At 33.0% G+C, this 27,559-nt stretch overlaps 3 protein-coding genes across 27 annotated transcripts; 1 reads left to right on the top strand and 2 right to left on the bottom strand.

Annotated features, from left to right (window-relative positions):
* Positions 1-4,446: 4,446 nt before the first annotated feature.
* On the bottom strand, positions 4,447-6,278 carry LOC101245080 (F-box/LRR-repeat protein 25-like). Its single transcript, XM_004244622.4, has 3 exons — positions 5,343-6,278; positions 5,083-5,244; positions 4,447-4,897 (listed from the first exon to the last, which is right to left on the bottom strand). The coding sequence occupies exons 1-3, from the start codon at positions 6,231-6,233 to the stop codon at positions 4,658-4,660; spliced, it is 1,293 nt and encodes a 430-aa protein (XP_004244670.1). The 5' UTR covers positions 6,234-6,278; the 3' UTR covers positions 4,447-4,657.
* A 1,723-nt stretch (positions 6,279-8,001) lies between these two features.
* LOC104648594 (F-box protein At5g03100-like) lies at positions 8,002-10,629 on the top strand. The gene is made up of 3 exons (XM_010326179.4): positions 8,002-8,988; positions 9,078-9,245; positions 10,173-10,629. Exons 1-3 carry the CDS (start codon positions 8,089-8,091, stop codon positions 10,452-10,454), a joined length of 1,350 nt encoding a protein of 449 aa, XP_010324481.3. The 5' UTR covers positions 8,002-8,088; the 3' UTR covers positions 10,455-10,629.
* Positions 9,240-21,913, bottom strand: LOC101268124 (F-box/LRR-repeat protein 25-like). 25 transcript variants are annotated; one of them, XM_069288106.1, is made up of 9 exons: positions 20,929-21,913; positions 20,335-20,505; positions 19,100-19,410; positions 15,704-15,830; positions 13,027-13,351; positions 12,304-12,926; positions 10,639-11,496; positions 10,069-10,484; positions 9,240-9,907 (listed from the first exon to the last, which is right to left on the bottom strand). In XM_069288106.1, exons 1-4 carry the CDS (start codon positions 21,856-21,858, stop codon positions 15,809-15,811), a joined length of 1,434 nt encoding a protein of 477 aa, XP_069144207.1. In that variant the 5' UTR covers positions 21,859-21,913; the 3' UTR covers positions 9,240-9,907; positions 10,069-10,484; positions 10,639-11,496; positions 12,304-12,926; positions 13,027-13,351; positions 15,704-15,808. The 25 variants fall into 25 exon arrangements, with proteins under 25 accessions (XP_069144207.1, XP_069144204.1, XP_069144206.1 ...); XM_069288103.1 differs by having other exon boundaries at positions 12,304-13,351; positions 20,929-21,912; XM_069288105.1 differs by having other exon boundaries at positions 10,069-11,496; positions 12,304-13,155; positions 13,280-13,351; positions 20,929-21,912.
* Between the last annotated feature and the right edge of the window lie 5,646 nt (positions 21,914-27,559).

Genomic DNA, 27,559 nt, shown 5'->3' with positions numbered 1-27,559 from the left:
GTCACAAACTCCCCTTTTTTCGAAGGCATAATACATTAATATGCCTTTTAACTTGTCTTCAAATCACATTTATGTCCTTCAAATTTGGTTGTGCATAAGTAGACATTTAATTATTTTTTATATAAAATTGAACAATAGATACACACGTCTTACATGACAATTTTGGTAATACGTGGTGTCCTACCTGCTCAAATTTTATACAAATTGAAGTGTGTATTTGTAACACCCAAAATTAAAGGATATAAATATAAAACGAAACCAAGTTAAATAACACATTTATATATTATGTAATCAAAATTATCACCAAGCATAAACTCAACCTCAAGGCAACTAGCTTTTTTAGGTTGCTTTTTCTTAATTGGATTACAATGGCCACTCTAAAGATTTGTATGTACCTATTAATTATTTTTTTTTATATCATTTTTCCTACACAGTCTGTATGTCACATTAATAATCTAAGATGTATTTCTTTCAAGAAAACAATATATATCACTGGGATTTCAGATATAGTTCGAAAGAATACTTATATCATATCCTTAAAAGAAAATCCAAATAAAGTAAAATACTAAAATTGAATAAATATATCACAAATTTAAATTCACAACTAACAATTTAAATTTAGTTCCCTTTATGCGTATTCTAAGAGCTACTCAAACATTATAAAAATTCGTTTAGTTAACATAATATCCTTTGATGACTCCACCCCTAGTAAGAGACTCGTAATTTGGATTATACTCATGAGCAATCCATTTTTCCTCTTTTGGACTATGACGATACGTGAAGTTCTCATCAAACCTCCATTCACAAGGTCTTGAATGGCTAACACATTCATAGTGAGAATTAAACGCCACAAATGTTCCCATGTTTGTGGAGCAATTGAACATTGTTGAAGTTGGGAAGAATTTTTTGATTTTTACGGTGATGTTGAAGGTGCCCATCGTATTTAGATGTTTAACATCACCATCGTCATCGAAGGAGAAACAACGAATACTAAGGTAATTCGTATGGTTGTTTGTTATGACAACAATTTTTTCGTTAGGTAATCCTGTAACATTTGAGACATTTATATTGATCATGAACAAAAATAATATTGTTGTCGAGGTGATAGTTGCAACAATTTTAGTTTCTTGCATGGTTATATCAAAAAAAGATTTGAAAGAATTAAAGAATCACCCATTAAAAAAGAAAACTTGGTTTCTTCTTCTTGATTTGTTGAATTATTCAGCCTTTATTATATTATTTATTTATAGAGAAACTAAACAAGAGAAAAGAAGTACTCTTAAATTTTTTATACTATATTTAAACTTTTACTATTTTTAAACCTTCCCATAAATAAAAGAATATTTCAATTCAGATGAAAAAAATGACAAAAAATAATCTCTTATATTTATGGTTCAAAATGGTCCATTAAGATTGTAATAAACAATTTAGATCTCTTTAAGTTTGTTTTTATAAGCATAAATACCAACAATGTTTTATAAAATCATAAAGTACACATTAAAAAAAATATGGCGCTAGATAATAACAAAATGGAAAAAGGAATAACAAAAATAACACCTTATAAATTGCTTAGACTTGAATTATTATTATTATTTTTAGCAGAAACTACAAAAATTACACCTTTGAATTTTGGATAATTCGAATTTTTCACCGTTAAATTTAATAGAGAAAGTTAAATAAATATTTGGTGGAGGGTAAAAGTTGTATTTTTTTTTTATTAGTGAAATAATAAAAATTGTTAAATGAATACTTATGGAACTATTTGATTTAATCCTCAAACAAAAGAGACTATTTTTTTTTTATCATTTTCTACAATTTTGATACACAAACTTATGATTCTTTTTTTTTTTTGGTCATATGAATATTAAATACAAAATACCATAGTCTTTAGAGATTTAGAAGGGTACATAACAAATTTACGTACCAAATAATAAAAAAGAGATATCTTGAAGATGAATAAATTATAAATAATTTATTGGGATCAAAATTGTAAGATACAAAGATATATGCAAACAAACAAAAAAAAATCTGAACGATGATAAATAATATAACAAGAAAAAATCGCTAAATAAAATATAATAAATTAATATAATTTAGTCAATTAACCTACCTATAAAAAATTCAATAACAAAAAGTGACTATGAATAAATTCAATTAAGGTTTTATCAACCTCAAAACTATTAGAATAAATTTCACCATTAATTAGATATATTTAATTACGTAACGTCCTATTAAAACTAGACACTTGTATTTATTAATTACTTTTAAATTATTTTCGTACTTTTTAATTGCTTGTACATTCTCTATATCACGTCAATATTTATGATGTATTTATTCGATTATAAAATAATTTATATGAATAATAGAACCGAAATTAAATTCTAATGAATGTGTCAGATATAGTTTTGTACGAACATAATATTGAAGGAGAAAAGGATATTGTATTATTTCGTATCTAAATCTTCATATTATTTGAAATATATTATTACTCTAGTAAGAGATGCATAATTTAAATGGATTTTCATATATGTAACTTAATATCGTTAAATATACACATAATATATAATATAAATTCAATAAATACATGTTGTAACACAACTATTTGCGTACCAAATCACCCATTTGAGTATAGTTTCCAATGAAATGAAGAGGAAGCAAAATTAAACTATCTATGAAGTTATTGAAATATTTGTATAAGCACACCTCAACTAATTTTCACCTATTTTTCTAAATCGTATTTTATACTAAATTTTTATAATCAAACATTTTGATAATTCTTCTAAGTTGGAGTAAGCTATCTGAATCTTCGATAATTTCATTTAGTTAACGTAATATCCTTTGATGACTCCACCCCTAGTAAGAGACTCGTAATTTGGATTGTACTCATGAGCAATCCATTTTTCCTCCTTTGGACTATGACGATACGTGAAGTTCTCATCAAATCTCCATTCACAAGGTCTTGAATGGCTAACACATTCATAGTGAGAATTAAACGCCACAAATGTTCCCATGTTTGTGGAGCAATTGAACATTGTTGAAGTTGGGAAGAATTTTTTGATTTTGACGGTGATGTTGAAGGTTCCCATGGTATTTAGGTGTTTAACATCACCATCGTCATCGAAGGAGAAGCAACGAATACTAAGGTAATTCGTATGGTTGTTGGTTATGACAACAATTTTCTTGTCTGGCAATCCTGCTGCAACATCTGAGACGTTTATATTAATCATAAACAAGAATAATATTGTTGTCGCAACAATTTTAGCTCCTTGCATGATTATTTTATATTCCTTTCAAAAAATAAATTCTTCTTTTATTTCTTGAAATGATTAAAATCGAGATTTTATTAATATTTTTTCTACGAAAAGAGTTTCGAAAAGAAATCTTGAGAATTGAAAAAGAAAGAGAAAGAGAGATTTTCTCAATAAAAATAATTCTTGATTTGTTGAATTATTAAACCTTTCTTGTTATATACTTATTTTAAAATTAAACAGGTGGGGTAGAGTTTTTGAAGGAGGTCTTAAATTTTTTATACTATTTTTAAACTTTTACTATTTTTGAACTTTTCAATAAATAAGAGAATATCTTAATTCTGACGAAAATGATAAGAAAGAAATATAATTAATTATGTTTGAGGAAAGGTTCAAAATAGTCCCTTAAAAACACAATATGCATTTAAGCACAAATACCTTATCAAATTCTAAATATACAACACAAAATATTGCATTAGCCGCTAATAAGATGACAAAACTTACACCTTAAAACGTTATATCAAAATTAAAAAATAAAACAAAAAATAGTAGAAAGTTCAAAAATTGCACCTATCAATGTGAATTTTGGATAATTGTTATATGCTCCCTCTAAAAGCATTAGATTATGTGATTTGCCTCTTTGGAGAAAGATTCTACAATGAATTTAGTTACTCTATAACATAACAAATGACAAAACTGAAATAAAAAGATGGTTGTAAACACAAACAAAACATTGAAGTATATCGTTAAAGATCAAAATGGCAACAATACCAACAGTATCGAACTTCATATCTCTAGATTCTACTTAACTAACCTCCATGGATTCTAGGCTCCAAGATCTTCTCCGCACGTTTCAGTTGTATTTTCTCATATTTGAAACTTGTTTCTAGCTGATAGACAAGGTTACGCACAGTTAAGGAGTTGTAATAGTTCATGTGTAAGTATAACAATGTGTTGTTCAGAATGTTTGATAATGCATCTTGAACTTCTTCACGAGGCATGAAGAATTGCTTGTTACCAACCATATATACGGTTTAAAATTGTAAGTAATTCATGTACTGACCACGATTTGAGACTGTCAGTCAATCTAATGCCTTGGGAATGGAGGTTTTATAAGAACTTCATGTAATCGCTATATTTTGGTCTTTGCACAATTAATGAATCTTGAAGTACTATTTTGGAAAAATGATTCTCAAACTTTCAGTATAAAAGCATGATCAAGATACAGTAATATGAACTGAAATCACAAGGTCATTTGGTACAACGATTAATAACAACCTTTCTTAGAGAATGAACACATTGTTTACTTGGACTAGAGATAACTCCTTGGATACATACAAGTGCACCTTGTCTATCAAACATAAAGTCACAGATGTTGTGATTAACAGTGGCCAAAAGACAACTAAAGCTCATGGAGAGGATCTTGGAAAGCGCAGAAGCTCCCGTACCATTGTTACATCCAGAGACTCATCAATGAAAACTTTTTCTAGCACACTTGCATGCTTGAGCAAATATTTAACAAACGGCAGCATGGACTCAGAAAGGTCAAGGATCTTGATGGTCTTCAGATGTAGAAATGAGCCACTAAAATTATGTGTCTCAAACCTCTTCATCTGCTCATCCTTATTTGGGTAACATAACAGCTGGGCCTGTAGGAAAGAAATGGAGTTGATTGTGGATAAAATAAAAAGGCGAAGAACTTTCAAATTCAAGGAACATCTCAGTGCTTTGCTTCAAAGCATCTGATCATTCATCCCCTCGCACGAATACTTGTTAAACATCTTTTTCCAACAACTACCAAAAAGTTTACTAACATGAAGTAAAGGGAACTTACTCTTGATTCTTTGTAACCATCAATGACTAAAGTCTCAAGATGCGATGAACTCTGTAGAAAACTGCAAATTCCAGGGAAATCCAATTGCCTCAAGGTTGTGCTAAGTTGTAAGAATTTCCAGGTTGATGGTGGAGGCTGCCACCCTTCCAATTCCAGTATGGACTGTTACATAGAGTAGGTCAAAACAAGGAAATAATGCACCAGGGACCTAATTCAATAATAATATTCTGAATTTTGGATAGTGAAGAGTATGAATAAACCTGGATGCACAAGGGACCTAATTCGACCTTCTCGACATGGGCAATGCTGCGAAAAAGTTCCTTCAAACAAGTAGACTCCTTCCTCTTCCTCTGCAATGGATCCTCCTCTTCAAAATTAAAATTAAAATCAAGGACTGCAGTGACAAGGGAATCCACATTTCTCAAGCGTATCACTTCGCACCACCCCGAAATTTTCAATTTTTGAATATATGGGGCAAGTATATCAAGCCATGGATCACATTCAGTAATTTCTGAGTTGTCTATAATCAATTTTCTCAACTTCACGTTGCTGATTTCCAGAGGATGAAGTCCACAACAACCGTAGAATTTCAAGCACTCCAAGTTAGGGCAACCAGATAATATCTTTTGCATTACACCATCCGTCAAATCCATGCCAGTAAACGAAAGAGAAACGATACCTCTCCAATTCACGTTAGCTAAAGGATTCACTGTACAGAACCGTAAATCCAAATTCCTCAAGGACGTATTCTCATATGCAAACTGAGGAAACTCATATCCAGATTCACAATTAAGTTCAAAATCTTCAACGTTTGCTAGTTTAGTTGCGAAAAATACCCATAAATCGATATCTCTAACAAACTCCTCCGGCCTATCATAATGCATATTCAACTTGAATTTCCTGATTTTCTTGAAAAACCTGAAAAAATGAAGATTTCTATGCGTGGAATTTACCAAATCTTGCATTACGGAATCGTAGAGATTGTCACGTAAATTGAAATTGAGTGATACTGGAACAGACATCCAAAGAAACTGCCATCGCTTAGATAATAAGCTGGTTCTCACAATTCTTATACTCCCTTCACGCAACATAGAGAGAATGTGAATTAGAATTGAGTCAGGCAAATCACTGAGTCGGTCTTCTTTCGCCATTGGAGATTGGAGAAGAAGGTATTTGGGGGTTAGGGCCTGATTGAGAGAAATATGAAAATGGCGGGTCGAATTTAAATTGGGTTTCATATATATACTCTGTTACGAAGGGCATTTTGGTCATTTTATATGTGATTTCTCTATTTTAGTTTATTCATCTTAGCATTTTTATATACTAGTTCTCGATCACGTGCAACGCACGTGTATTTCACGCTAAGTATTTGAATATATATATAATGTAACATGACAAGCTATTAGAATCAATGTATTTCATGCATTGTTACACCGCATTAGACACTAATAATAAACCTCTAAAGTATATAATCTCATATATAATATTTTTTTCTATAGTAATACATATAATCATATATTAAACTGTAACATAAATTAAAGATTAACAACGTAACATAAAGACAAACTAATTTTAACTAATTAATTGACATCACCAGGGAGGTAAACTACCACGAAATGATTTTTTGACATTGTTACCTCAAATTTACAATCGGCTATATGAATCTCTACCTTTCAATTATATGATATAATTTGAATAGTAATATACTTATCTAAATTATTGTGCAAATCAATTGAAACTGCATCTTATATTTATTTTAAAGATGTTGTGTATTATATAAAACTAAACAGAGTACATGAAAATTTTTCTAACAAATGAAAATTAAAAAAAAATTAACAAATTCAAAATTAATGGGATAAATGCATTTAATTTCAGAATAAAAAATAAATTACACTAAGGGCTTGACAGATTCATGAACTTCACATCAACGTTTCACAATTTTAAGAAGTTGAAACGAAACCAAAATATTGAATAAAGGACAATTTTGAGAAAGATGAAAAAGCTACACTTAACCTCTGTTACTTTCTTATAGATAACCTTTAGCTACTATTGTTTGTAATAATCGCAACATACTTAATCTCTGTTACTTCATGTTTTAAACTGGATTGAGCTGATAAACAAGGCTTCGGTTGCACTTCGCAACATACCTACTTTGATTTGTTGTATTCGAGTTAAGGTTCTTTAAAAACCAATTTTTCTATCTTTACAAAGTAGAGATAAATTTTGTGTGCACTCTACCATCTCCACATCCCATATGCTGTATATGTTGTTGTTGTTTATTTCACACACATGATCAAATTACAAGGTACTTTAAAGCTTCATTGGTTTAGATCAATCCTTTTGAAAAGTTTTTGGACTCAACGAAAAGAGCTCTAAGCCTTCGTTAACAAACTCTTTCATATAGTTGGAGACAATATTGAAGTGTCTCCACCTATATACCCATTTTTACACGAAGAACGAAACTTTACGATAGCTTTTTCGTAGACGTTCTCGGAACACAATAAAACTATAAAATTAAGCTTGATTCGATGAAAGTATTGTCACGATGAATGAATTCGCCTAAATAATCCATGTTATTTAAACGTAGTTGATTGAATCAAAACATAGCTCAACTTCGCATTCACAAAACAACATAGCGTATTTACATTGAGTATTGAAGTCGTAGGCATTTCATAATCAAATTCACAAGCAAAAATGAGATAAAAAGAATTTATAATATTTTATACGTCATTTATACGTTATTTCCCATTTCAAGAGGAAAAATCAAAATTTTGATTATGTTTATCTACCGTGGTTTATATATTTTTTTTTTGTAATTTTCAAATAAATATTAAAAAACTAAGATAAATAAACTAAAATGGAGAAATGTCAAAAAATGACCAAAATGCCCTTACAACATAGTATATATATATGAAACCCAATTTAAATTTGACCCGCCATTTAGTGAGATCTCTTCATTTCTCTCAATCAGCCCTAACCCCCAAATTACTTCTTCTCCAATCTCCAATGGCGAAAGAAAACCGATTCAGTGATTTGCCCGACTCAGTTCTGATTCACATTCTCTCTATGATGTGTAAAAACAGTGAAGATAGTAAAGAAGTTGTGAGAACTAGTGTATTGTCTAAGCAATGGCAGTTTCTTTGGAAGTCTGTTCCAGTACCTCTCGATTTCTACTTGGAGGAAAATCTCTTAGATGATGATATGCAAGAAATGGTAAATTTTACGCATAGAGAGCTTCATTATTTTAGGTCTTTCGACAAAATTCGAAAATTGGAGTTGATTTTTGATTTTTATAAACCGGAGGATTTTGTTGAAGATATCGATTTATGGATATATTTTGCAACTGAACTTGGAAAAGTCGAAGATTTAATACTTGAATGTGAATGTGGATATGAGTTTCCTCAGTTTGCGTATAAGAATGCGACGTTGAGGAATTTGGATTTACGGTTCTGTACAGTAAACCCTTTAGCTAATGTGAATTGGAGTGGTATCGTTTCTCTTTCATTTAGTAACATGTGCTTGAAGGATGGTGTAATGAAAAAGATATTATCTGGTTGCCCTAACTTGGAGTGCTTGAAACTCTACGATTTTCATGGACTTCATCGTCTGAGAATCTGCAATGTGAAGTTGAGAAAATTGGTCATAAAGGATTTCACATATGATGATGAATGTGGCCAATGGCTTGTAATAATAGCCCCACATATTAAAGATTTGGAAATTCTGGGGTTGTGCCGTGGGATACGCTTGAGAAATGTGGATTCGCTTGTCACTGCAGTCCTTGATTTTGTTCTTAATTTTGAAGAGGACAAATCGAAGAGGAAGAGCAGGGAGTCTACTTGTTTGAAGTATATTTTTCACAGTGTTGCCCATATCAAGAAGCTTGAATTAGGTTGCTGGTGCAGCGAGGTATATTTTATACTCTTCACTTACCGAAATTCAGATTTGTTAAGTTGCATTATCTCTTGTTTTGACATTTCGCTATGTGGTTTTTTAAGTATCTGTCCATACTGGAATTGGATGGGTGGCAGCCTCAACCATCAACCTGGAAATTCTTACAACTTAGCACAACCTTGAGGCAATTAGATTTCCCTGGAATTAGCAGTTATCTACAGAGTTCATCGCATCTGGAGACTTTAGTCATTGATGGGGACAATGAATCAAGAGTAAGTTCCCTTTACTTTTGTGTATTTCATGTTATCAAATATAAAACAATTGTTAGTGGAAGAAGATATCCAGTACACTAGGAAAGGGATCACTAAACTTAATGAAAAGTCACCTTTGTGAAATACTTCAGGGGGGATTAACTGATGAGAAGTTCTGTAAGTACTTGATGGGAGAGGAATGGAAGTAGTCGTCTTGCTTCTTTTCTTTCGATCCACTTATGTCTCTACTTCGCTTGATTTTCATGCTAGTGGATGCCATGCTTTGTTTTTGGCCTTATTAGCTTGATTTCATAAGTGAGTATTTTATATTGAATAGATAGGAAGACGTTTGACCTGAGCTAGGGAGGAATTTGGGTCGCGTTTCTTTAGGACTTTAGTCTGTAACAAGGCTAGAAGACCTCCGGCTGGATTTGAAATGGATCCGTTTATGATGCAGAGAAAAATGTGCATTGGGCAATAGCATAGCTATTATTGATCTGACCCTTTCAATAACTTAAAGCTCACTCTTCCTTCAAGATATGAAACGAGTAGTCGAAAACAGCTGTCCCTGTTGTATTAATAGCTTCAGTCATAATTTTTTCTTCAGAATCTGTTTTTCTTGTATCAGAAGTTCATGATTTTTGCTAAATCTGTTGCAGCTGTGTGCTTGTTATTCCTTTTTCCTGTAAGACATTCAAAAAAACTTATTATTCTCTTCATGAAACAGTAGCTTGTATTGCTTTGGTTCATGTTGTCACTATCAAACTTTATGAGTAAACACTTTGTAGTTGTTGGAAAAACATTTTGGAATGAATGATCAGATGCGTTGAACATTGTAACATACATTTGCCAAGCACTGAGATGTTCCACCTTTTTATTTTATCCACAATCAACAACTCCTTGGCTTCCTGCTTCTTCTATCTAAGATAGCAGATCTCTTTCCTACAGGCCCAGCTGTTACGTTACACGAGTGAGGATGAACAGATCAAGAGGTTTGAGAGACATGATTTTAGTGGCTCATTTCGACATCTGAGGACCATCGAGATCCTGGACTTTTCTGGGTCCATGCTGCCGTTTGTTGAATATTTGCTCAAGCATGCAAGTGTGCTAGAAAAATTTGTCATTGTTCCCAGAAGCAAAAGCAGTGATGCGTATGTCGAAATAGTAGAGGAGTTCCTGCACTTTCCAAGATCCTCTTCATCTGTGACTTTATGTTTGAAACTGGATTGAGCTGATAGACAAGACTTGGATTGCACTTGCCTGTATCCAAGGAGGTATTAGTAGTAAACGACAATGTGTTCATTCTCTTAACCATCTTGTTCTTAATGTTTTGTGATTTCAATACATATTGTTGAATCCTGACCATGCTTTTATACTGAAAATCACATTGATACTCTCATCCAAACATACTTACCTTCCGAGTTCTGCTGGAATATGTCATGAGCACTGTTTCTTGCTTTGATTATATTAGGTTTTCTGTCTGTTAACCAAAGAAGCATTAAACTGTCATGTATAGGAACTGAAGGTCATCACCGTATGTCTTTCAAGAAATTTGTAACCAAAAGAAGAGAACTCCCTTGTAGGAATAAAAGATCAACCAAATGTAGGTAGACAAGGACGCTTTCCAGAATCTAAACTACGCTTTCAAATTACATTTCCAGAATCTGAACTACACTTTCCAAGAGCTGATCTAAACAGGGTTGGCAGTTGAAGACAAGGACGACGTAGACCAGGTGGCATATAGTGAGGAACTCTTCTGGTGATATCATTATTTGGCATATGTAGCCCCACTAGGTCATGGTGATATCATTATGTGGCATAGTACGTCTCTTCCTTTTTCTCGTTCCACTTCACAACCAAACAAACATACTTGAACACCTCATCAGCTGTCACTCTGTCTATTGCCCGAGCTTGCCACACAAATAGCATAGAGGTCTTTAAACTTCATTGCGAATGGTTACTATGGTCCCACACTAGACAGAAATTGCTGACTCACTCATAAGAGTCCAATGATACACGAGCAACCGTCTCCTCAAACAGATCAGACTTGTTCAAGATTAAAACAAATAGAGTCAATGGAAAAAGGGGTGTCTGACCATTGTTTCAAAGAGTTGTTTGATATGTGTCCTCTTGTTCTGAAGTAGTGGCCCTCTGTCCTCCGGAGCAAGCCATGTCTGATCATAGTCACTCAGGGAGCCACACAAGATGCTACAATACAAACATCTCAACCGATTTGCATCCACCACTAATTCCATTGGCATTTAGCTAGTACCTGTCAGGAAGGACACAGAAACATACCTAACTAAATGATGGGATTTGAAGATAATGATAAACTTATCGCACATACAATTTTCAAGAGGATGGCTCCATCAATGTAGTTACAGTTGTGGGTCCTATACCAGGAATTTTTCCACATGCGGTCATTCTATTATCATATTTATTCCAATAGATGTTGTATCAAACATTAACTGTATTTATCTTTACGGGGAAGGACCTCTTCCATGGATCAATGGTCCCTTTCTGGATCGTTTTAAGTACCAAACTAGCATAATGTTTTCTGCTTTTTAACAAGTTAAACAAGATTTTAGGAATACAACTGCACCTGCTCAGCAGAGCTGTGGAATAGAAGAAAATGAGTAAATTATGGAAAGCAAGGAAGTTCAGACTAGCACTAAAAATGACTTGAGGAAATTCAATATTAACTAATGCATTTCATTTCATGAGTTACTTGACAAAAATCTTCTGACTTTTTCTCTATTTTAGCACTTACGGGAACAATGAGCAGGGGAAGAAATCCACAAAAGTTGGAAGTTTTTGTTGAATAGCACATCAAACATTCATTTTGGTTACACATTCAAGGCCTATCTCTTACACTTTTGTCAAAGATTAACCCTTTCCTATCTTAATTCTTACTTGAGGATTGAAGTTCAATTCTTACTTTTATTTGAAGAGGTAACCAGGATTGCAACTTTTTATCATATTCTAACAATTATACCAAAATGATTGTTTACATTAAATAAATTGATAATTTTCCTGCAGTACTTATGATCAGAAATTTGTTGATATAAAAGAAACTTACTCTTGGTTTCCGTTCAATCACCGTCTCAAGATCTATAGAAAGCTGTCAATCCAGGGACGCCCAACAGTACTGTGGCTGTATTAAGTAGTAAAACTTTCCAGCTAGATGGTGGAGACCACCACCCTTTCAACACTAGTATAGACAGGCACTTATAAACCAATTATGTGAAAACAAAGAAATGCAACATACTTAACAAATGCCATGAAAATTGTGAATACTTTGTAAAAGTAACTTGGACTAAAAGACCACGTTTTTCCACATAAAAGTGTCCTAGGTTGGTTTAAAAATTCAAAGATGACGTTTTCTTTGAATGAGGAAAAAGCAGAACTTCATTCAACAACATTCAGAGGATGCAAAATGCAGTATATAAACAGAGAGCTATTATCCAACAATGAACTTTAAGAACTTTGGAAAACTACATAATTATAAATCAACTCAAATTTTTAATGTTGTTCTGTCCATTTGAAAACTCTTTATTCTCATAGCTCATCCTCGAAGATTCAGTTCAATCTTCTGTTCAACGAGATAACTCCATTAACCTACCACAAGGGTTCAGTTGACAATGTCATAAAACCAGATTCCGCAACAATGAATGTTTATATGCAAACTGAGGAAACTCGTACCTGTAGTCATTTATGCAGAAAAGTGCAAGTGTAAAATCTTTACAGTAGCAAGTTGAGTAGAAAACTGTTTCCATAAATCAACAAATAACACTTCTCATACCTGAAATTCTGGATTTTCTGGTGATCAACAGCACCATTTTGATTTTCATTACTGGGGAAGGTGAAATCGAGTGATAGTAGAATAAACATCCAAAGAAACCACTAGCGCTTAGACGTTTACGAGAATATTCTGCAACTAAACCAGCTAATGTTGAACGGATGTGTAACTAGACCAATTGAAAGAGAAACTAGACTACTCCATAATTTTGAAGAGTAAAATCTTCAACATTAGTAAGTTTAGTAGCAAAATGCACCCATTTGTCAACATCTTCACTCATTTGCATCCATCATCAATTCCATTGGCATTTCCTCTGATCAGCTAGTACCTGTCAGGGAGGCCATAAAAACATGTACCTAAATGATGGCAAGTGAAGAAAATCATAACCTATTGCACATATGATTTTCAAGATGCTGGCTCCGGCAATGTAGCTAGTCTGTTTCACCTTAGACGTGTACATAGGTAACATGTGTTCTGTATTTAATTTTATTAATATAACTGGCCGAGCACCAAGACAATGTTGGTGGCCCCAGAAGAAAATGATTGTCAAAAAGAGTAAGAATTAAGCAGATATGATCCTCAATGAGATAAGCCTCTAATGTGCAAGTAAGAAGAGTATCTCCATATAGGAGGATTCCTATTTGCAGTATGAAACATAACTAGCTTAAGTACTCGTACAGACTTGCTCAACAGTTATATACAAAGCACCTAATATAATCATTTCTTCCTCTGCTTTCAACTCTTATTTCTCACAAGGCTATCACACGCTTCTTCTTTTTTCCCATTCTTTTCTTTTTTGGAACAAGTATGGTATCTCCTATCCTGGACAAACGATAAAGTGTGATTTGACGAGAGTATTACTAGGGTAGGTGAATCCGCCTGAATAGTATATCTGATTTAAATATAGTTGATTGAATCAAAATAAACCTCAACTTCGCATACATTTAAACGCCTTAGCATACATATATTGAGTTTGAAGGTTCTGGCAATGGACATTGATTTGGTCAATCAAAGGCCAAGAGGCTGCACCGGGCATTCAATGAGCTTGACCTGACCAAGGTAGCTCTAGCTATATTATTTTATATAATAGTATTTAACACGATATTGAATATAAAAAAAGAAATATATTTGACAATGCCATAATGCAAATATGTATAACATGTCAAAAAGCGCTCCTAAAATCTTACGGTCATAAGAGAGTGTCATCAACTTTAAAATAGAATGTAAGAACTAAATAAAATTTCCAATATAAAAGAAGTGTAATTAAATAGTTTCCTCAATAGAAAAAGTGTCTCATCTTTTTAAATCACCCAAAAAGAAAAAAAGTATCAAATAAAATGAAACAGAGGGAGCATATTTGACTGATACCGTAACAAAGTTAACAATCCTAACACAAAAATATATCATAGCTTAGGATCATATCACACCAAATTTAGAGGCTACATGCCACAAATTAATCAACCCCAGAACTCAAATATCGCAAAAGCCAAAGCACATTATGAGAAGAACCCAAAAGCCCCAAAAGAAAATGACGGCAAAATAAAAAATTGTTCTCCAGGATTTTAAACCTTAAACTTCGATAGTAAGGAAACATGACCAGGACAGCAATATGAACATAACTCGCACAACATAAGCAATCCTTCTTAATAATGATCAGAGAAATACAATGCTGCTCAGAATTGAAGAACTGCTAACTACCCAAACAAGGGAAATAAATTAAGAGAACATAAAAATTCCTTTAGAAGTCCTGCACAAAACAGAATAATAAGCACAAGCTGCTGCAGATTTAGAAAAGAGAAACCATCAACCTCAACACTAAAAAGTAAATTCTGAAACGCTCGCAAGGCGCTTTAAAATGAAATTACAGCATTAGAATTACATATTACTTGGAGCAATTTCTTGTGAACATATAGAGAATTCCCACATCAATGGACAAGCACTAATGTAAAATGGTCCAAACCTAATCTAGGATGAGTAAAACTAGACGCAGCTGGCAGTTGCAGACTAGGAAAAAAAGAGACCAGTAAGGAACAAATAATATCGTATTGATGAAAGCCTCCATGCTCGCGTTCTAAGAGGAAATCTTTTGACTATCTTCCTTCATCAAAGCCAGAAGCAAAGGGAAAAACTCCACAGCTAGTAACTAAAGGGTTGAAGGGAATACCTAAAGATCCAACAAACAAAGTAAAGAGTCTTTATACAAATAGGAGTGATAGTACAGTATAGTTCGATACATACGAACATTTGTATGTGGCTGGTCATTAGATGTCACCAATTCAAATAGATGTACGATATGTGAGATAGAATGCCAGCCTTCGTAAGAAACGAAATGCGGGTGGAACCCGACTCTCTTTATATGATGTGGATGTTGTGAAGCAAGTCACAGAACATTCTTGGCACTATGAACCTATTATTGAAGAAATTAAAGAGTTGATTCATAACTCTATTCTTAGGGCATTGGAACAGTAAGAGGTAATGCAGTCAAATCCCCTCTTTGTAACCTTTTAGCATTATCTGTGAAATATGCCACTAAGGTGATGATTAATTGAGTTTTACAGTTTCTTTCCTAGTTTACTTGAGATAAAAAATATATGCTGATATATCGTCTTCTTCTTCAACTAATAGTTGTTTGACATTGATAACATAAAGTAACAAAAATGAAGGTACAAAAGAAACTTACCATTGGTCTGTGATAGCACTGGTCAACCACGAATGTCTCGAGATCCGATGAACTTGGGAAAATCACTTATTTAGTCTTCCATTGTTGTGATTTTGCTATGCATTTTCACTTTTGACAAAGCTGAGCTCTGATGTATATAAAATGAATTAATTTTAATCTTATGATTAATTATAAATCTATAACTAAGAATTATGAAATCGATATATCAACAGACAAACCAACTTTTGCTATAGTTTTCTACTTGGGTCTTTCTCAAAAAAAAATAAAATAAATTGATGACAAGGGAACCCCACAGCCGCCACCCTTTGGGTGCACACAGGGTGAGACCCCGCTGCTATGCAATAGCTCGCCAACCACATAGGAGAGGTAACCCACACTAGGCAAGACCGGTGCAATGAGCTCGACCCAGAAAGCGAAACCCCCCCCCCCCCCTTGAGACCTCAAACATGGAAGTCCCAAGCCCAAACCACTGGGCCATCTTGAAGGGTCTAGTCTTTCTCAATTTTTATTTTTTATGTCAAGAATATTAAATTGTATAGAATTAATTGGCTATAATTCACAAAGAACATTCCAAATCTACAACCTGGAATAGCCTAAGGTGCTGGATAAGGCTGCAGGTCTTAAGTTAGGATCCTTCGTGATCTAATTTTTACAATTGAGGTTATAGATCCATGTATGATTACAGGTGCATGGATTCACTTAAAAATAATTAAAACATCTACAAATAGAGTTATAAAGCCTATATTATGAGAAATTATTTTGGAGAACTTGAGGAGAATTTTGGAAGGAGAATAAGTGAAAAGGAGTGACATAGAAACTTTTGAGAATTGGTAAACATTGTATTCTTCAGCAATAAGAATTGGTAAACTTTTACATAAAAGGTATCCCATTTTCTTCAATCTTACTTAGCTTTTGTATTGATTACAAAAATCATTAAAACAGTCCAAACTTTCCCCGTTGATTTTGGTCAAAGTACCCAAAATCGGTTGACTGAATCAGACACGGATCCCACAACCAATTCGTGACGACATAGGTGCAATACCAAAAGTGAAGAGTCTGAGCAACTTAGGGAATATCTATGCTTTCACTTAGTCTTTCACAAAACCGTTATCTTGTTATAGAGTCCAACTAAGGAAGGATCTATAGAAGATGATTCATAATAAGACTTCCTGATAGTACAGATTTTGATGCAAAAAATGTACATATCTGAAACAAATAGTGTTCATCCTATTTAGCTAGCTTAATAAATGAAACCCTAAAGGTCATATGTGAAATAGAATGATTTAATTAAGTTTTATAATTAACTGTAAGTACAATTTTCTCTAACATTCTTATTTAGCAAAATTCTCTATTATTGAATGCACTTACAACGAAAGGTAAAAGAAAATGGATAAAATATTATTTGTTGAAGTTTCGTGCCTTTATAGTTTATATAGTTTAGTTTAGATAGATTGTGCATTTAGAAATTGGAGTTCATTTTCTTTCATTTTTCAGTAATTTGGTTTTAACTTGCCATATTTCTCATTTTACTTCCATTCAGCATGATTTCTATTATGGTGCACCGAAGGGTGTGGCCTACTGGTCAAGAAAGTGGTTGAAAACCCTGAGGTCTCAGATTCAAAACTCAGTGGAGATAAAAAAACACTAGATGATTCTTTCCATCTGTCCTAGGCTCAGAGTTACGTGGTACCTATTGTAGGTGTAAAGCGGGAGGTGGGAGGTATTCCGTAGAATTAGTCAATGTGCGAAAGCCCACCCGGACACCACGGTCATCAAAAAAATTTGATTTGTATTATGGTAAAAGCTATAAATTAGATTAGTTTTGAGTGCACAAAGAACAAGTGCGGCTTGTGGATTTAGCTCTTAGTGAGAGACTTCCATTTAAATAGGCTGGAGAAAACTCATAACTTAAGAAGGTTCTAAGCTATTTGAAACAATGAGGGATAGCTAGTAGTAGAAATTCAGAGAGAAGGATAGACAGGAAGACTCTTTAATACCTTCTAACGTCCTTGTTATTTGACGAGGATGAGGTACAAAGTAATATAAGAGTAGTTCGGTCATTGATACCTATCTATTTGAATAGGTTCACTTACAATGCATATTTACAAGCTCATAAAGGGTATTGTTTACATACACCGAGAGACATATTATGATCACAAACCCCTCCATGCAGTGGAGAAACTAGGTGAAGGGAAGGTAAAAAACTATACTCATAAGTAGGATAAAGTTGAACATGAACATGTTCTACCCTCAACCTCCATCCGTCATTAGTAATCTCAATTCGCTTTTCCTATTCACTAGTACACTGCGCGCTACAACTAGCAGCCCCTTTACTAGGTTGGGAAAAAGTTGTTGAACTCCCTGACATAAGGAAAAATTCTAGTGTACTGGTAAAGGGGGTCAAAAACTACTTCAAGTCACAGGTTCAAATCCAAACTATCAACTTTTGGTATTTGTTTGAATCCCATATATAAGTTTCTAGTGGAAGGCTTTTAATGCAAACTAAATCGAAAGCTAATGAAAGACCATACAACGTGGCTCTCCTCAATTCATTTTGAAATAACTTCACTCCGGGTTACCGCATAATCCATTTCAAGCATCATAAAGGTAACACTATTAAATAATCCAGAGGAAGCAGAGCAACCACTCCAAGTCTGTTTTCTCCATTTAATTTCTTTATCCCCTTTATCAAAATGGTAAAAAAGTATTACGTATTATAGCACTGATTTAGTGCGAATATGAGAAGCACATAATGTAGGTATGTTTTTCTATCAAAAGTGTATTTTCAAAGTTCATATAAGCTTGTGAGATACTGGTCAGTAACAAATCGGGGAGGAAGATCAGAATTAGAAATTGATGGAAAAGCAAGGATATGGGCTCTTGTAAGTAGGAAACAAGAAAACATCAATTCTAGTTCTATTTGACTATAGCAAAGAGAAAGAAAGGAACTGAAAGTCACTTGACGGTAAGAAGAAGGCAGAGTTTGTATTCTCAAATAATATCAGAGGGATTTGCACACAATCCTATGAATTTACTCTTTCTAACTAATTGCAGTGCAGGATCTCACATGTTTGTGTGAATAACATAAGCTAACAGAAACAAAACATTTGACACATAATAAATCTAGAAATACTATTTTTGCAAAATGACCAGGATTCAGCAATATGAGTATATATCACAAAGCATTTGGAACAAGAGTTCACACATGAACATGATGATCCGATAATAAACACAATGTTAAGTACTTAGACATGAAGAAATACTAAAAACTCCTTGGATACTGATTACTGACAAGTAGAAGCCTAACCTTGTCTATAGCTGCAAACCAATTTCAAACATAAAAGTAACAACTGTTAAGCATGTTGTGATTAAAGCAAAAGTCGAGGTGGCAAAGACCTTTGATTGGTGAAGGTAACTGAAGCATGCGAAGAGGATCTTGGAAAGCTCAAGAGCTTTTGTTCAATTCTAATCTGATCAAGACACACAGCAATCTCGTTGCATCTGGCAGCTATTTCGAACTTTTCTAGCACGATTGCATTCTCAAGCAAATATTTAACCAATGGAAGAACAAACTTATTTACACTTAATGGTCCAACCAAATTAATGAACTTGATAGTCTTCAGATGTAGCAATGGGCAGTTAAATTTATGTGTCTCAAATGTCCAATTTTGCCTTTCGTTATCCTTAAAAGAATAAGCATATAAGTACTGCACGAAAGAATTCGCAAACATTAACCAGTTATTCTCCTCAGATGGACGTAAAAGCCAATGAACTGATAGTTAGATAAAATAAAATGGTGATGAATTACTTTTTAGATTCAAGGAACAAGTCAAGTGCTTAGCAAAAGTTACAAAGTGGTATAAGCAAACAACAAAAGAAAAATGTTTCAACGCTTCTTGAAGCTGGTCCTTTATCTCTTTGCGTGAAGGTGAGTACTATTCCGTGTTAAACTTCTTTTTCACAAAAAAAAGGTCATTATAGAAGCGGATTACTCATAGAAATCAATTATGATAGTGGCAAATATCTGTTAGAGTAACTCGAGGAATATCTTGAGGAATATCAGAGTTTTGGGAAGCGAGAAGCGGAAAAGAGCGATGAGGGCTCACTTCACAGAAGCGTGAAGCGAGGCGCAAAGATACTCCTCAGATCTTTCTGTGAGCTCACATGCTACTTGAAAATACTCCTCAGTTTTTATCGTTTTTAGTTCTTAAAGGAACAATGAACTGGGAGCAAGCATCCACAAGTTAGAAGCTATTGTTGTAAAGTTCATCAAGTAATTTGACTAGTTATGTTTCATAGTGTATATAGTCGCCCACCTCCTATACAGAAACCCACTTTTTGCTTACACATTAGAGGCTTATCTCACACGCTTTTCTCATAGATTGAACATTCTCAATCTTCTCTTTACTTGAGGATTGAGCCAGTTTATTTGTTACCTTCTCTAAAGAGGTGGGCCAAAGAAATTTACAAGCAAGGCGGTTTAAATTTTAGGAAAATATATGATCTTTTTCTTCACTTAAGATCAAAATATGTTGATATATATCATCGTCTTCTTCCGTTAATAGTTGTTTCTTATTCCATTTCAAGAAAAATAAAATAATTTTTTGATTGAAGGCGTAAAGAAAACTTACTCCTCGATCTTGATGGTGCCAGTCAATGATCAATGTCTCAATATTTGATGAATTCTGTATAACGCTGCAAATTCCTGGTAGGTCCAACTCTTCATTGTTTGTGTGAAGTTTTAAGAATCTTGAGCTCGATGGTTGATACTGGAAGCCTTCCAATGCCAGTTTGGACATGCACTTGTAAACCAAATAGATAACCGGATTATGTCAAAACAAAGAAATGTGACATACTTAACAAATGACATGTGAATTGTTAAACAGTGTTGAAGGTTGGTTTGGAGATCCAAAAATGGATATTAAACACTTTGAAAACCCCATTCACATGACTAAAAAATTATGATCAATGTAAATGAATTCAAATTTTACATGTTGTTATGTCCATTGCAAACTATTTATTCTAAATGTTGGTCATCAGAATTTTTGCCCAAAAGGTCCTATCTCAATCACTGCCTAACTAGATTGGCATAAGAATGTAATCATTTACTAGGTACATACCAAATTGGTTATTGTAATAAACAAATGAATACAATAGCAAATAAGTAATTCCAAATCGAGAAAAAATATATCATGAATGCTATATAACGAAAAGTATAAATAAACCTCAATGCACCAGTGACTCAATTCCAGATTCTTGACATGGGCAACGCTGTGAAGAAGTTCCTTCAGACAACTAATCTCACGCTGGTCCAATATTTCTACCTCTCCAAAATCAAACATAAAATCTATACGAAAGAATGCAGTGACAAGTGAAGCCACATTTTCCAAGCGTATCCCACTGGAATACCCCAAAAGTACCAAACTTTGAATATGCGGAGCTAATATTTCAAGCCAAACATCACCGTCACTAGTTTCATAGCTGTTTAGGGTCAACTTTTTCAACTTCACATTGCTGATTTCAAGACGATCAAAGCCCCAAACGAAGTCCAATAGCAAGCACTCTAAGTTAGGACAACCCGACAATATTTTTCTCATGACACCCTCAGTCAGTTTCACATATCCAACTGATAGAGATACTAGATTTCTCCAGTTCACATTAACGGAAGGTTCCAATTTCATCTTACAGTACTGAAAATTCAAATTCCTCACCAACGGACTCTCAAACGCAAACTGAGGTAACTTGTATCCAGAAAAACACTCAAAAGTAAGATCCTCAACATTAGCTTTCTTCATCGCAAAATAAACCCACAAATCGATATCTTTATCGAACCTATCCGGAGCAGAAAAATTGACAGCCATCTTAAATTTTCTGATTTTCTGACCAGACCCCCAATACAGAAGCTCCCTATGGATGGAATTCACGAAATCGAAAATCTCCAATTCCCCCAACTCAGGGCGACCAAAATAAGCATTCTCAGGGTGGCTAAAATCCAGGGATATTGGAACAGACCTCCAAAGATACCTCCATCGCTTAGCTAACACACTACTTCTCACTATTTCTTTACCGTCCGGCAACATAGAAAGAATGTGAACTAGAATTGCCTCAGGAAAATCACTGAGTCCATCTTCAATCGCCATGATTCTTTTCACCATTGATGAAATGAAGAACTAATTTGGGGGTTAGGTATTTGGGGTCATGAGGGAAGTGAATGAACTGAAGAAGTTAACTGGCTTTTATAGGAAAGTAGGTGGCTCTGATCGGGTCGGGTTTGCGCGTAAAATTTAATTCGGGATAATTACGTAACGTAGATCATTAAATGGATTACACGTGTATTTTTTGACTAACCGAGTTTGTTAGTAAAAAAAATTGATTACGTATGTGTATAATCTGATTATTTGAGTTTGTTAGTAAAGAGATTTATCCTTTTGTTAAATCTCATTGATTCGTTAGCAAAGAAATTAATCTCTTTTAGTCGCTAGCAAAAAGAAGATTAATCTCTTTGAGTCGTTAGCAAAGAGATTAATCGCTTTGAATTGTTAGTAAAGAGATTAATCTCTTTGAGTCGTTTGCAAAGAGATCTATATAACATAAAAAAAATTTATTTATATAATCTGTTAGGGAAGAGATTGATAATATGTGTATTTGAATTGTTGGTGAAGAGATTGATGATATATGTGTTTAATTTGTAGTGAAGAGATTGATAATGCATATATTGTTTAATTATTGAGTTTATAACCCCGTGTATTTTTTGATTATTTAAGTTGTTAGTGAAGAGATTGATAACATCTATATTTTCTTATTATTTGACTTGTTAGTAAATTTATAACACGTCTACTTTTTGATCATTTAATTTGTTAGTACATATGTATTTTGTTATTATTTGACTTGTTAGTGAAGAGCTTGGTAGCAATTGTATTTTTCTTATTAGTTGAGTTGTTAGTGAAGAAATCTAATAGGTTGTTAGTAAAGATATTAACAACATGTGTATTTTATGATTAGTTGAGTTATTAGTGAAGAAATCGATAACATGTTTATTTGCTGATTATTTGAGTTGCTAGCCAAAAGATTGATAACATGTTTATTTTCTAATTATTTGATTTGTGAAAAAAGATCGATAACATGTGTAATATTATTGTTTGAGTTACTAGTGAAGAGAATGATAAGACACATACATTTTGATTATTTGAGTTGTTAGTGAAGAGATTGACAACACATATATTTAAAAAATTAATTATTTGAATTGTTGGGGAAAAGATTGATAATACGTGTATATTTTAAATATTTAAGTTGTTAGTGAAGAGATTGATAATACGTGTATATTTTAAATATTTAAGTTGTTAGTGAAGAGATTGATAACATGTGTATTTTTCTGATTATTTGACTTGTTAGTAATTAAAGAGATTAAAAACATGTGTGTGTTTTTATTACTTGATGTATTAGTGAAGAGTTTGACAATACATACATTCTTTGATTATTTGAGTTGTTAGTGAAAAGATTAATAACACATATATCTAATTATTATTATTTGAATTGTTGATGAAAAGTTACACGATTTTTTACATTGTATCACGACACATGCACGAAGAAACTGGCGTGCATGATTAAAAATGTGGGATAAATAAGTTTTGAGTCTAATAATAAAGAATTATCTTTTTTAAAAGAATTTGATTTTCTTGTAATTGTTTGGATTTGAATTAATTTTTTACATAATATTATGAAATATTATTCTCCAATACTAATAATTAAACTCACAGAATTTCAACGAATTCAATAAATAATAGTAGACCACACTATCATTTACTTCATTTGTTTTTAAAACAATGCACACAAGAGAGAAAGCAGAATATTAATCTCAACAAATATTTTCAATACTAAATAATGAAGTGACAAAATTTCAACGAACTCAATAAATGATATCAAATTACGCTGTCATTAACTTTTTTTCGATTTTATTTTGAAAATAATGTACATAAGAGAGAATGAAGCAACATCACTCCCAATAACTATTAATTATGGGAAGACGGAGACAGAATGTTCTCATTTTGCGTTCACACTTGAAAATTCTCAATAAATGTTATTACGTTAATTTTATTAACTCTCATTTACCACATGGATCAAAACAACACTTCTACTTAGTTCAAGGTCAAAATGTTGGTCAAGTATTAAAAAACATTATTCTTCGATATTGATAATTAGACTCACAAAATCTCAACAAATTTAATAAATAATAGTAGACCACATGTCATTTACTTTATTTTGTTTTAAAAACAATGCACACAAAGAGAAAACGAAAGAAATATATTAATTTAACAAATATTTTCAATATTGATAACTAAATGGACGGAATTTCAACGACCTCAATAAATAATAACTATAATATCATTTACTTCGTTTTGCTTTAAAAACAATGCTCACAAGAAAAAAAGAAGAAACATTAATATCAATAAATATTTTCAATACTGATAATTGAACGGACAGTATTTCAACGAACTCAATAAATGATATCAAATTACATTGTCATTAACTTTTAACTGTTTTATTTTGAAAATGGTGCACACAAGATAGAACGAAGCAACATCAATCTCACTAACTATTAACTGTGGAGGATGGATATGTGCTCTCATTTTACGTTCACACTAAAAAAAATTCAATAAATATTATTAAGTAAATTTTATTAACTCCCATTTACCACATGAATCAAAACAACAATTTTAGTTAATTAAAGATTAAAATGTGGTCAAACTACTACTCCTTCCGTCCATAATTGTTTCTCAAGGTAATGTCATGCACACTCATCAAGAAAAATTTAATATAATATGTAATTTGACTATGTAACCTTACTATATCAAGAATATCAAAAGTCTACATAACTTTTCAATTGAACTGCACCATCATTAGGGCAGAATTGGAAAAAAGTGACTAATTATTTCTTAATTGTTTAAATCGACAATTAATCTTGGACATCTATTTTTAATAAACAACTGTGGACGGAAAAAGTAATAAACTAAAAATATTTATTTTAAAATTGAGGTGTTTAAATCAAACTTGTAAGAAAAACAAAAGTATTGTGCATAATAACAAAACACTTTTAAGAGATAAAAATGGTAGATTTTCCTAAAGAAGTTGATTTTGTTAGTTTGGCTAAAAATCATAATTTTCCCTCGTAAATCTGTAACCTTATTATTTTTTAATTTACTAGAATAAAACTTAGATGTTGCACAATTAGAATTAGGACAAGTAAAGGAGGTTACAAATAAAAAAGTGATTACCAAAAGCACAATAACAAACTATGAAAAATTGATATTCAATTTTTTCTTATCGTTATAATAAAATTACGTTGTTATAAAGAGATACGATATACAAGAATACAATAAACATACTGAAATAGAGGGGAAAAATATGCTTTCGCGTGCTTAAAAGATTTTATACCCCTACTGGACAAGAGCGTCGATCGTTACATTTTTTTTATTAATATAAATCAACCTTATCTTCTGTACAATATGCAAAGCATATAAGTTCGCAAAAATAATAAAACCTAGTAATATCAATTTAGAGATCCTAATAGAGAAAATTACGCAACAAAGCAAATTTATATTATTTAATTATACATTATAGTTGTACTTTGCTATAATTACTACTCGCAACTAACATTATACATTAATTACGCGGACTTACTTTGAATTTTTATAATTAATCATGTTTGTATATGTATAATTCACTAGAATCTACAAATACATATGTATAATATACAATTATTTAAATATATATATATATAATTCACCTATCTCTTCCTCTCCAATCTCGCTCGTCTCTCTCCTCCCTCTCCCAATCTCGCTTTCCTTGTATATAAATGTATATGTATAATATACAATTATATACATATAAAATTCATCTCTCTCCTACCTCTCTTGCTCGCCTCTCTCCTACCTCTCTCAATCTCGCTCGCCTCTCTCCTCCATCTCCCAGTCTTGCTCGCCTCTCTCACTCTCGCTCGCCTCTCTCCTCCATCTCCCAGTCTTGCTCGCGTCTCTCACTCTCGCTTGTTATATATACAAATACATATGTATAATATACGATTATCTAATCGATATACATATATAATTCACTTTTCTCCCACTCTTTTTCCCCCTCTCTCGCTTCTCTCCTCCCCTTCCCAGTCTCGCTTGACTCTCTCCTCCATATAACGTGTAGCTACGAATTGTAATTATTAAACTATAGCTATGAAGAGTAATTAGGCTATTTTTAATCGGCTATATGTGAAAGTTTTCTATTATAATATACTCTAGTTTCACATTACAATCTAAGAGCTAATGTGTACACCATCAACACACTCTTCATGTCCATAAGAAATGATGCTACACCAAACCATTGAAGTAATCAGCAACAACGCTTTCCCACTTACTGCGTGTGCTAACATAGCAATCACGGGGGAATTGGAAATCAAGGAATGACATATAAAATGAAACGGATGGAGTATTATATCCCATTTGCCACATCGATGTTTAGTTAATTAAAGATCAAAATGTTGGTCAAGCTACTAAGAAGTTATCTGTTACATCTGAATGGAAACAAGGCTCAATGAATCTTAACTCAACTCAACTAATGCATCATAGGTCTGAAGTTGCTTCTCAATGCACATATGGCCAAACAAGTTACATGAACAAGTTGGGTTTAGTAGCCTTGTGTATATGCTTGTGGCCTTGAGCCAAATGTTATCAATAAGAGAACACAAACTTATTTTCACTTAGTAGTCCCCAAAGGTCATCGATCTTGATATTCTTCAGATGTGGAAATGAGCCGTTAAAATTATGTGTCTCAAACCTCATGGTTTGTTTATCCTTATTTGTGTACCTTGACTGCAGGTCCTGTAGAAAAGAATTTGCTATGTTAACCAGTAAGAAAACAAAGAGTTGACCGCGAATAAAATAAGAAGGTGATGAATTTTCATGTTCAACGAACATCTCAAGTTCTTAAGCAAATGTTACATACAATGTAGTACATGCTAATAACAACAAAAATGTTTCAAATCTGATCACTTACACCCTCGAATGAAGTGAGAACAATCCCTTGTTAAGCATTTTTTTCCAACTGCTACAAAAAGTTCAGTCATAAATCAATTTTGATAGCGACAACAGGAAGTTTCAGTCAAGGTAACTCAAGTTGAAACATTTTCGTGACAAAATTAAATTGAGAGAACAAGAGAGTTCCTTTAAACATCTTACACAAAAACAGAATAATAAGTAGCACGTTGCAGCAGCAGATTTAACAACGAGAAACCATCAACTTTCCAGACTAAAAAGCAGATTCTGATAACCAAACAAAACAACACTGAAATGAAATTTGCAAAAGTTGAACAACACATTCCCTGCAGCAATATCTGTAAACACATTGTGAATGCTGTCACGGGAGTTACAAAAACTTTTTGGCACTATTTACCTATTATTGAAGATACAAAGAAATTGATTTTTAAGTGATAATAATTTTACAGAGAAGTCTGTGCGGCTGATTCTTTAGCTGGGATACAAACACTTATTGGACGGAAAATGTTTAGGCTTTAACTCAGTACCGAGAGAAGCTAGAGGGAACTTAATAATTGACAAGTGGAACCTCCCTTGTTTCAGAATTCAAGAAAAAGCCCAAAGCTTAGTCTTGGTGAATCCCCAAACCAGTCAATGACCAATGTCTCAAGACCCAATGAGCTCCGTAGAAAGCTGCAAATGCCAGGGAAGTCCAACTGATCTTCAGCTACATTAAGTTGTAAAAATTTCCGTTTTGAGGGTGGAGACCGCCACCCTTTTAACTCCAGAATGGACAGGCACGTATAAATCAAAGAGATAAACCAGAATATGTCAA

The sequence above is a fragment of the Solanum lycopersicum genome, chromosome 8, assembly GCF_036512215.1.
Source record: "Solanum lycopersicum chromosome 8, SLM_r2.1".
Lineage (NCBI taxonomy): Eukaryota > Viridiplantae > Streptophyta > Magnoliopsida > Solanales > Solanaceae > Solanum > Solanum lycopersicum.
Note: the sequence above shows the minus strand (reverse complement) of the source record. Positions and strands in the feature narration are given on the sequence as shown.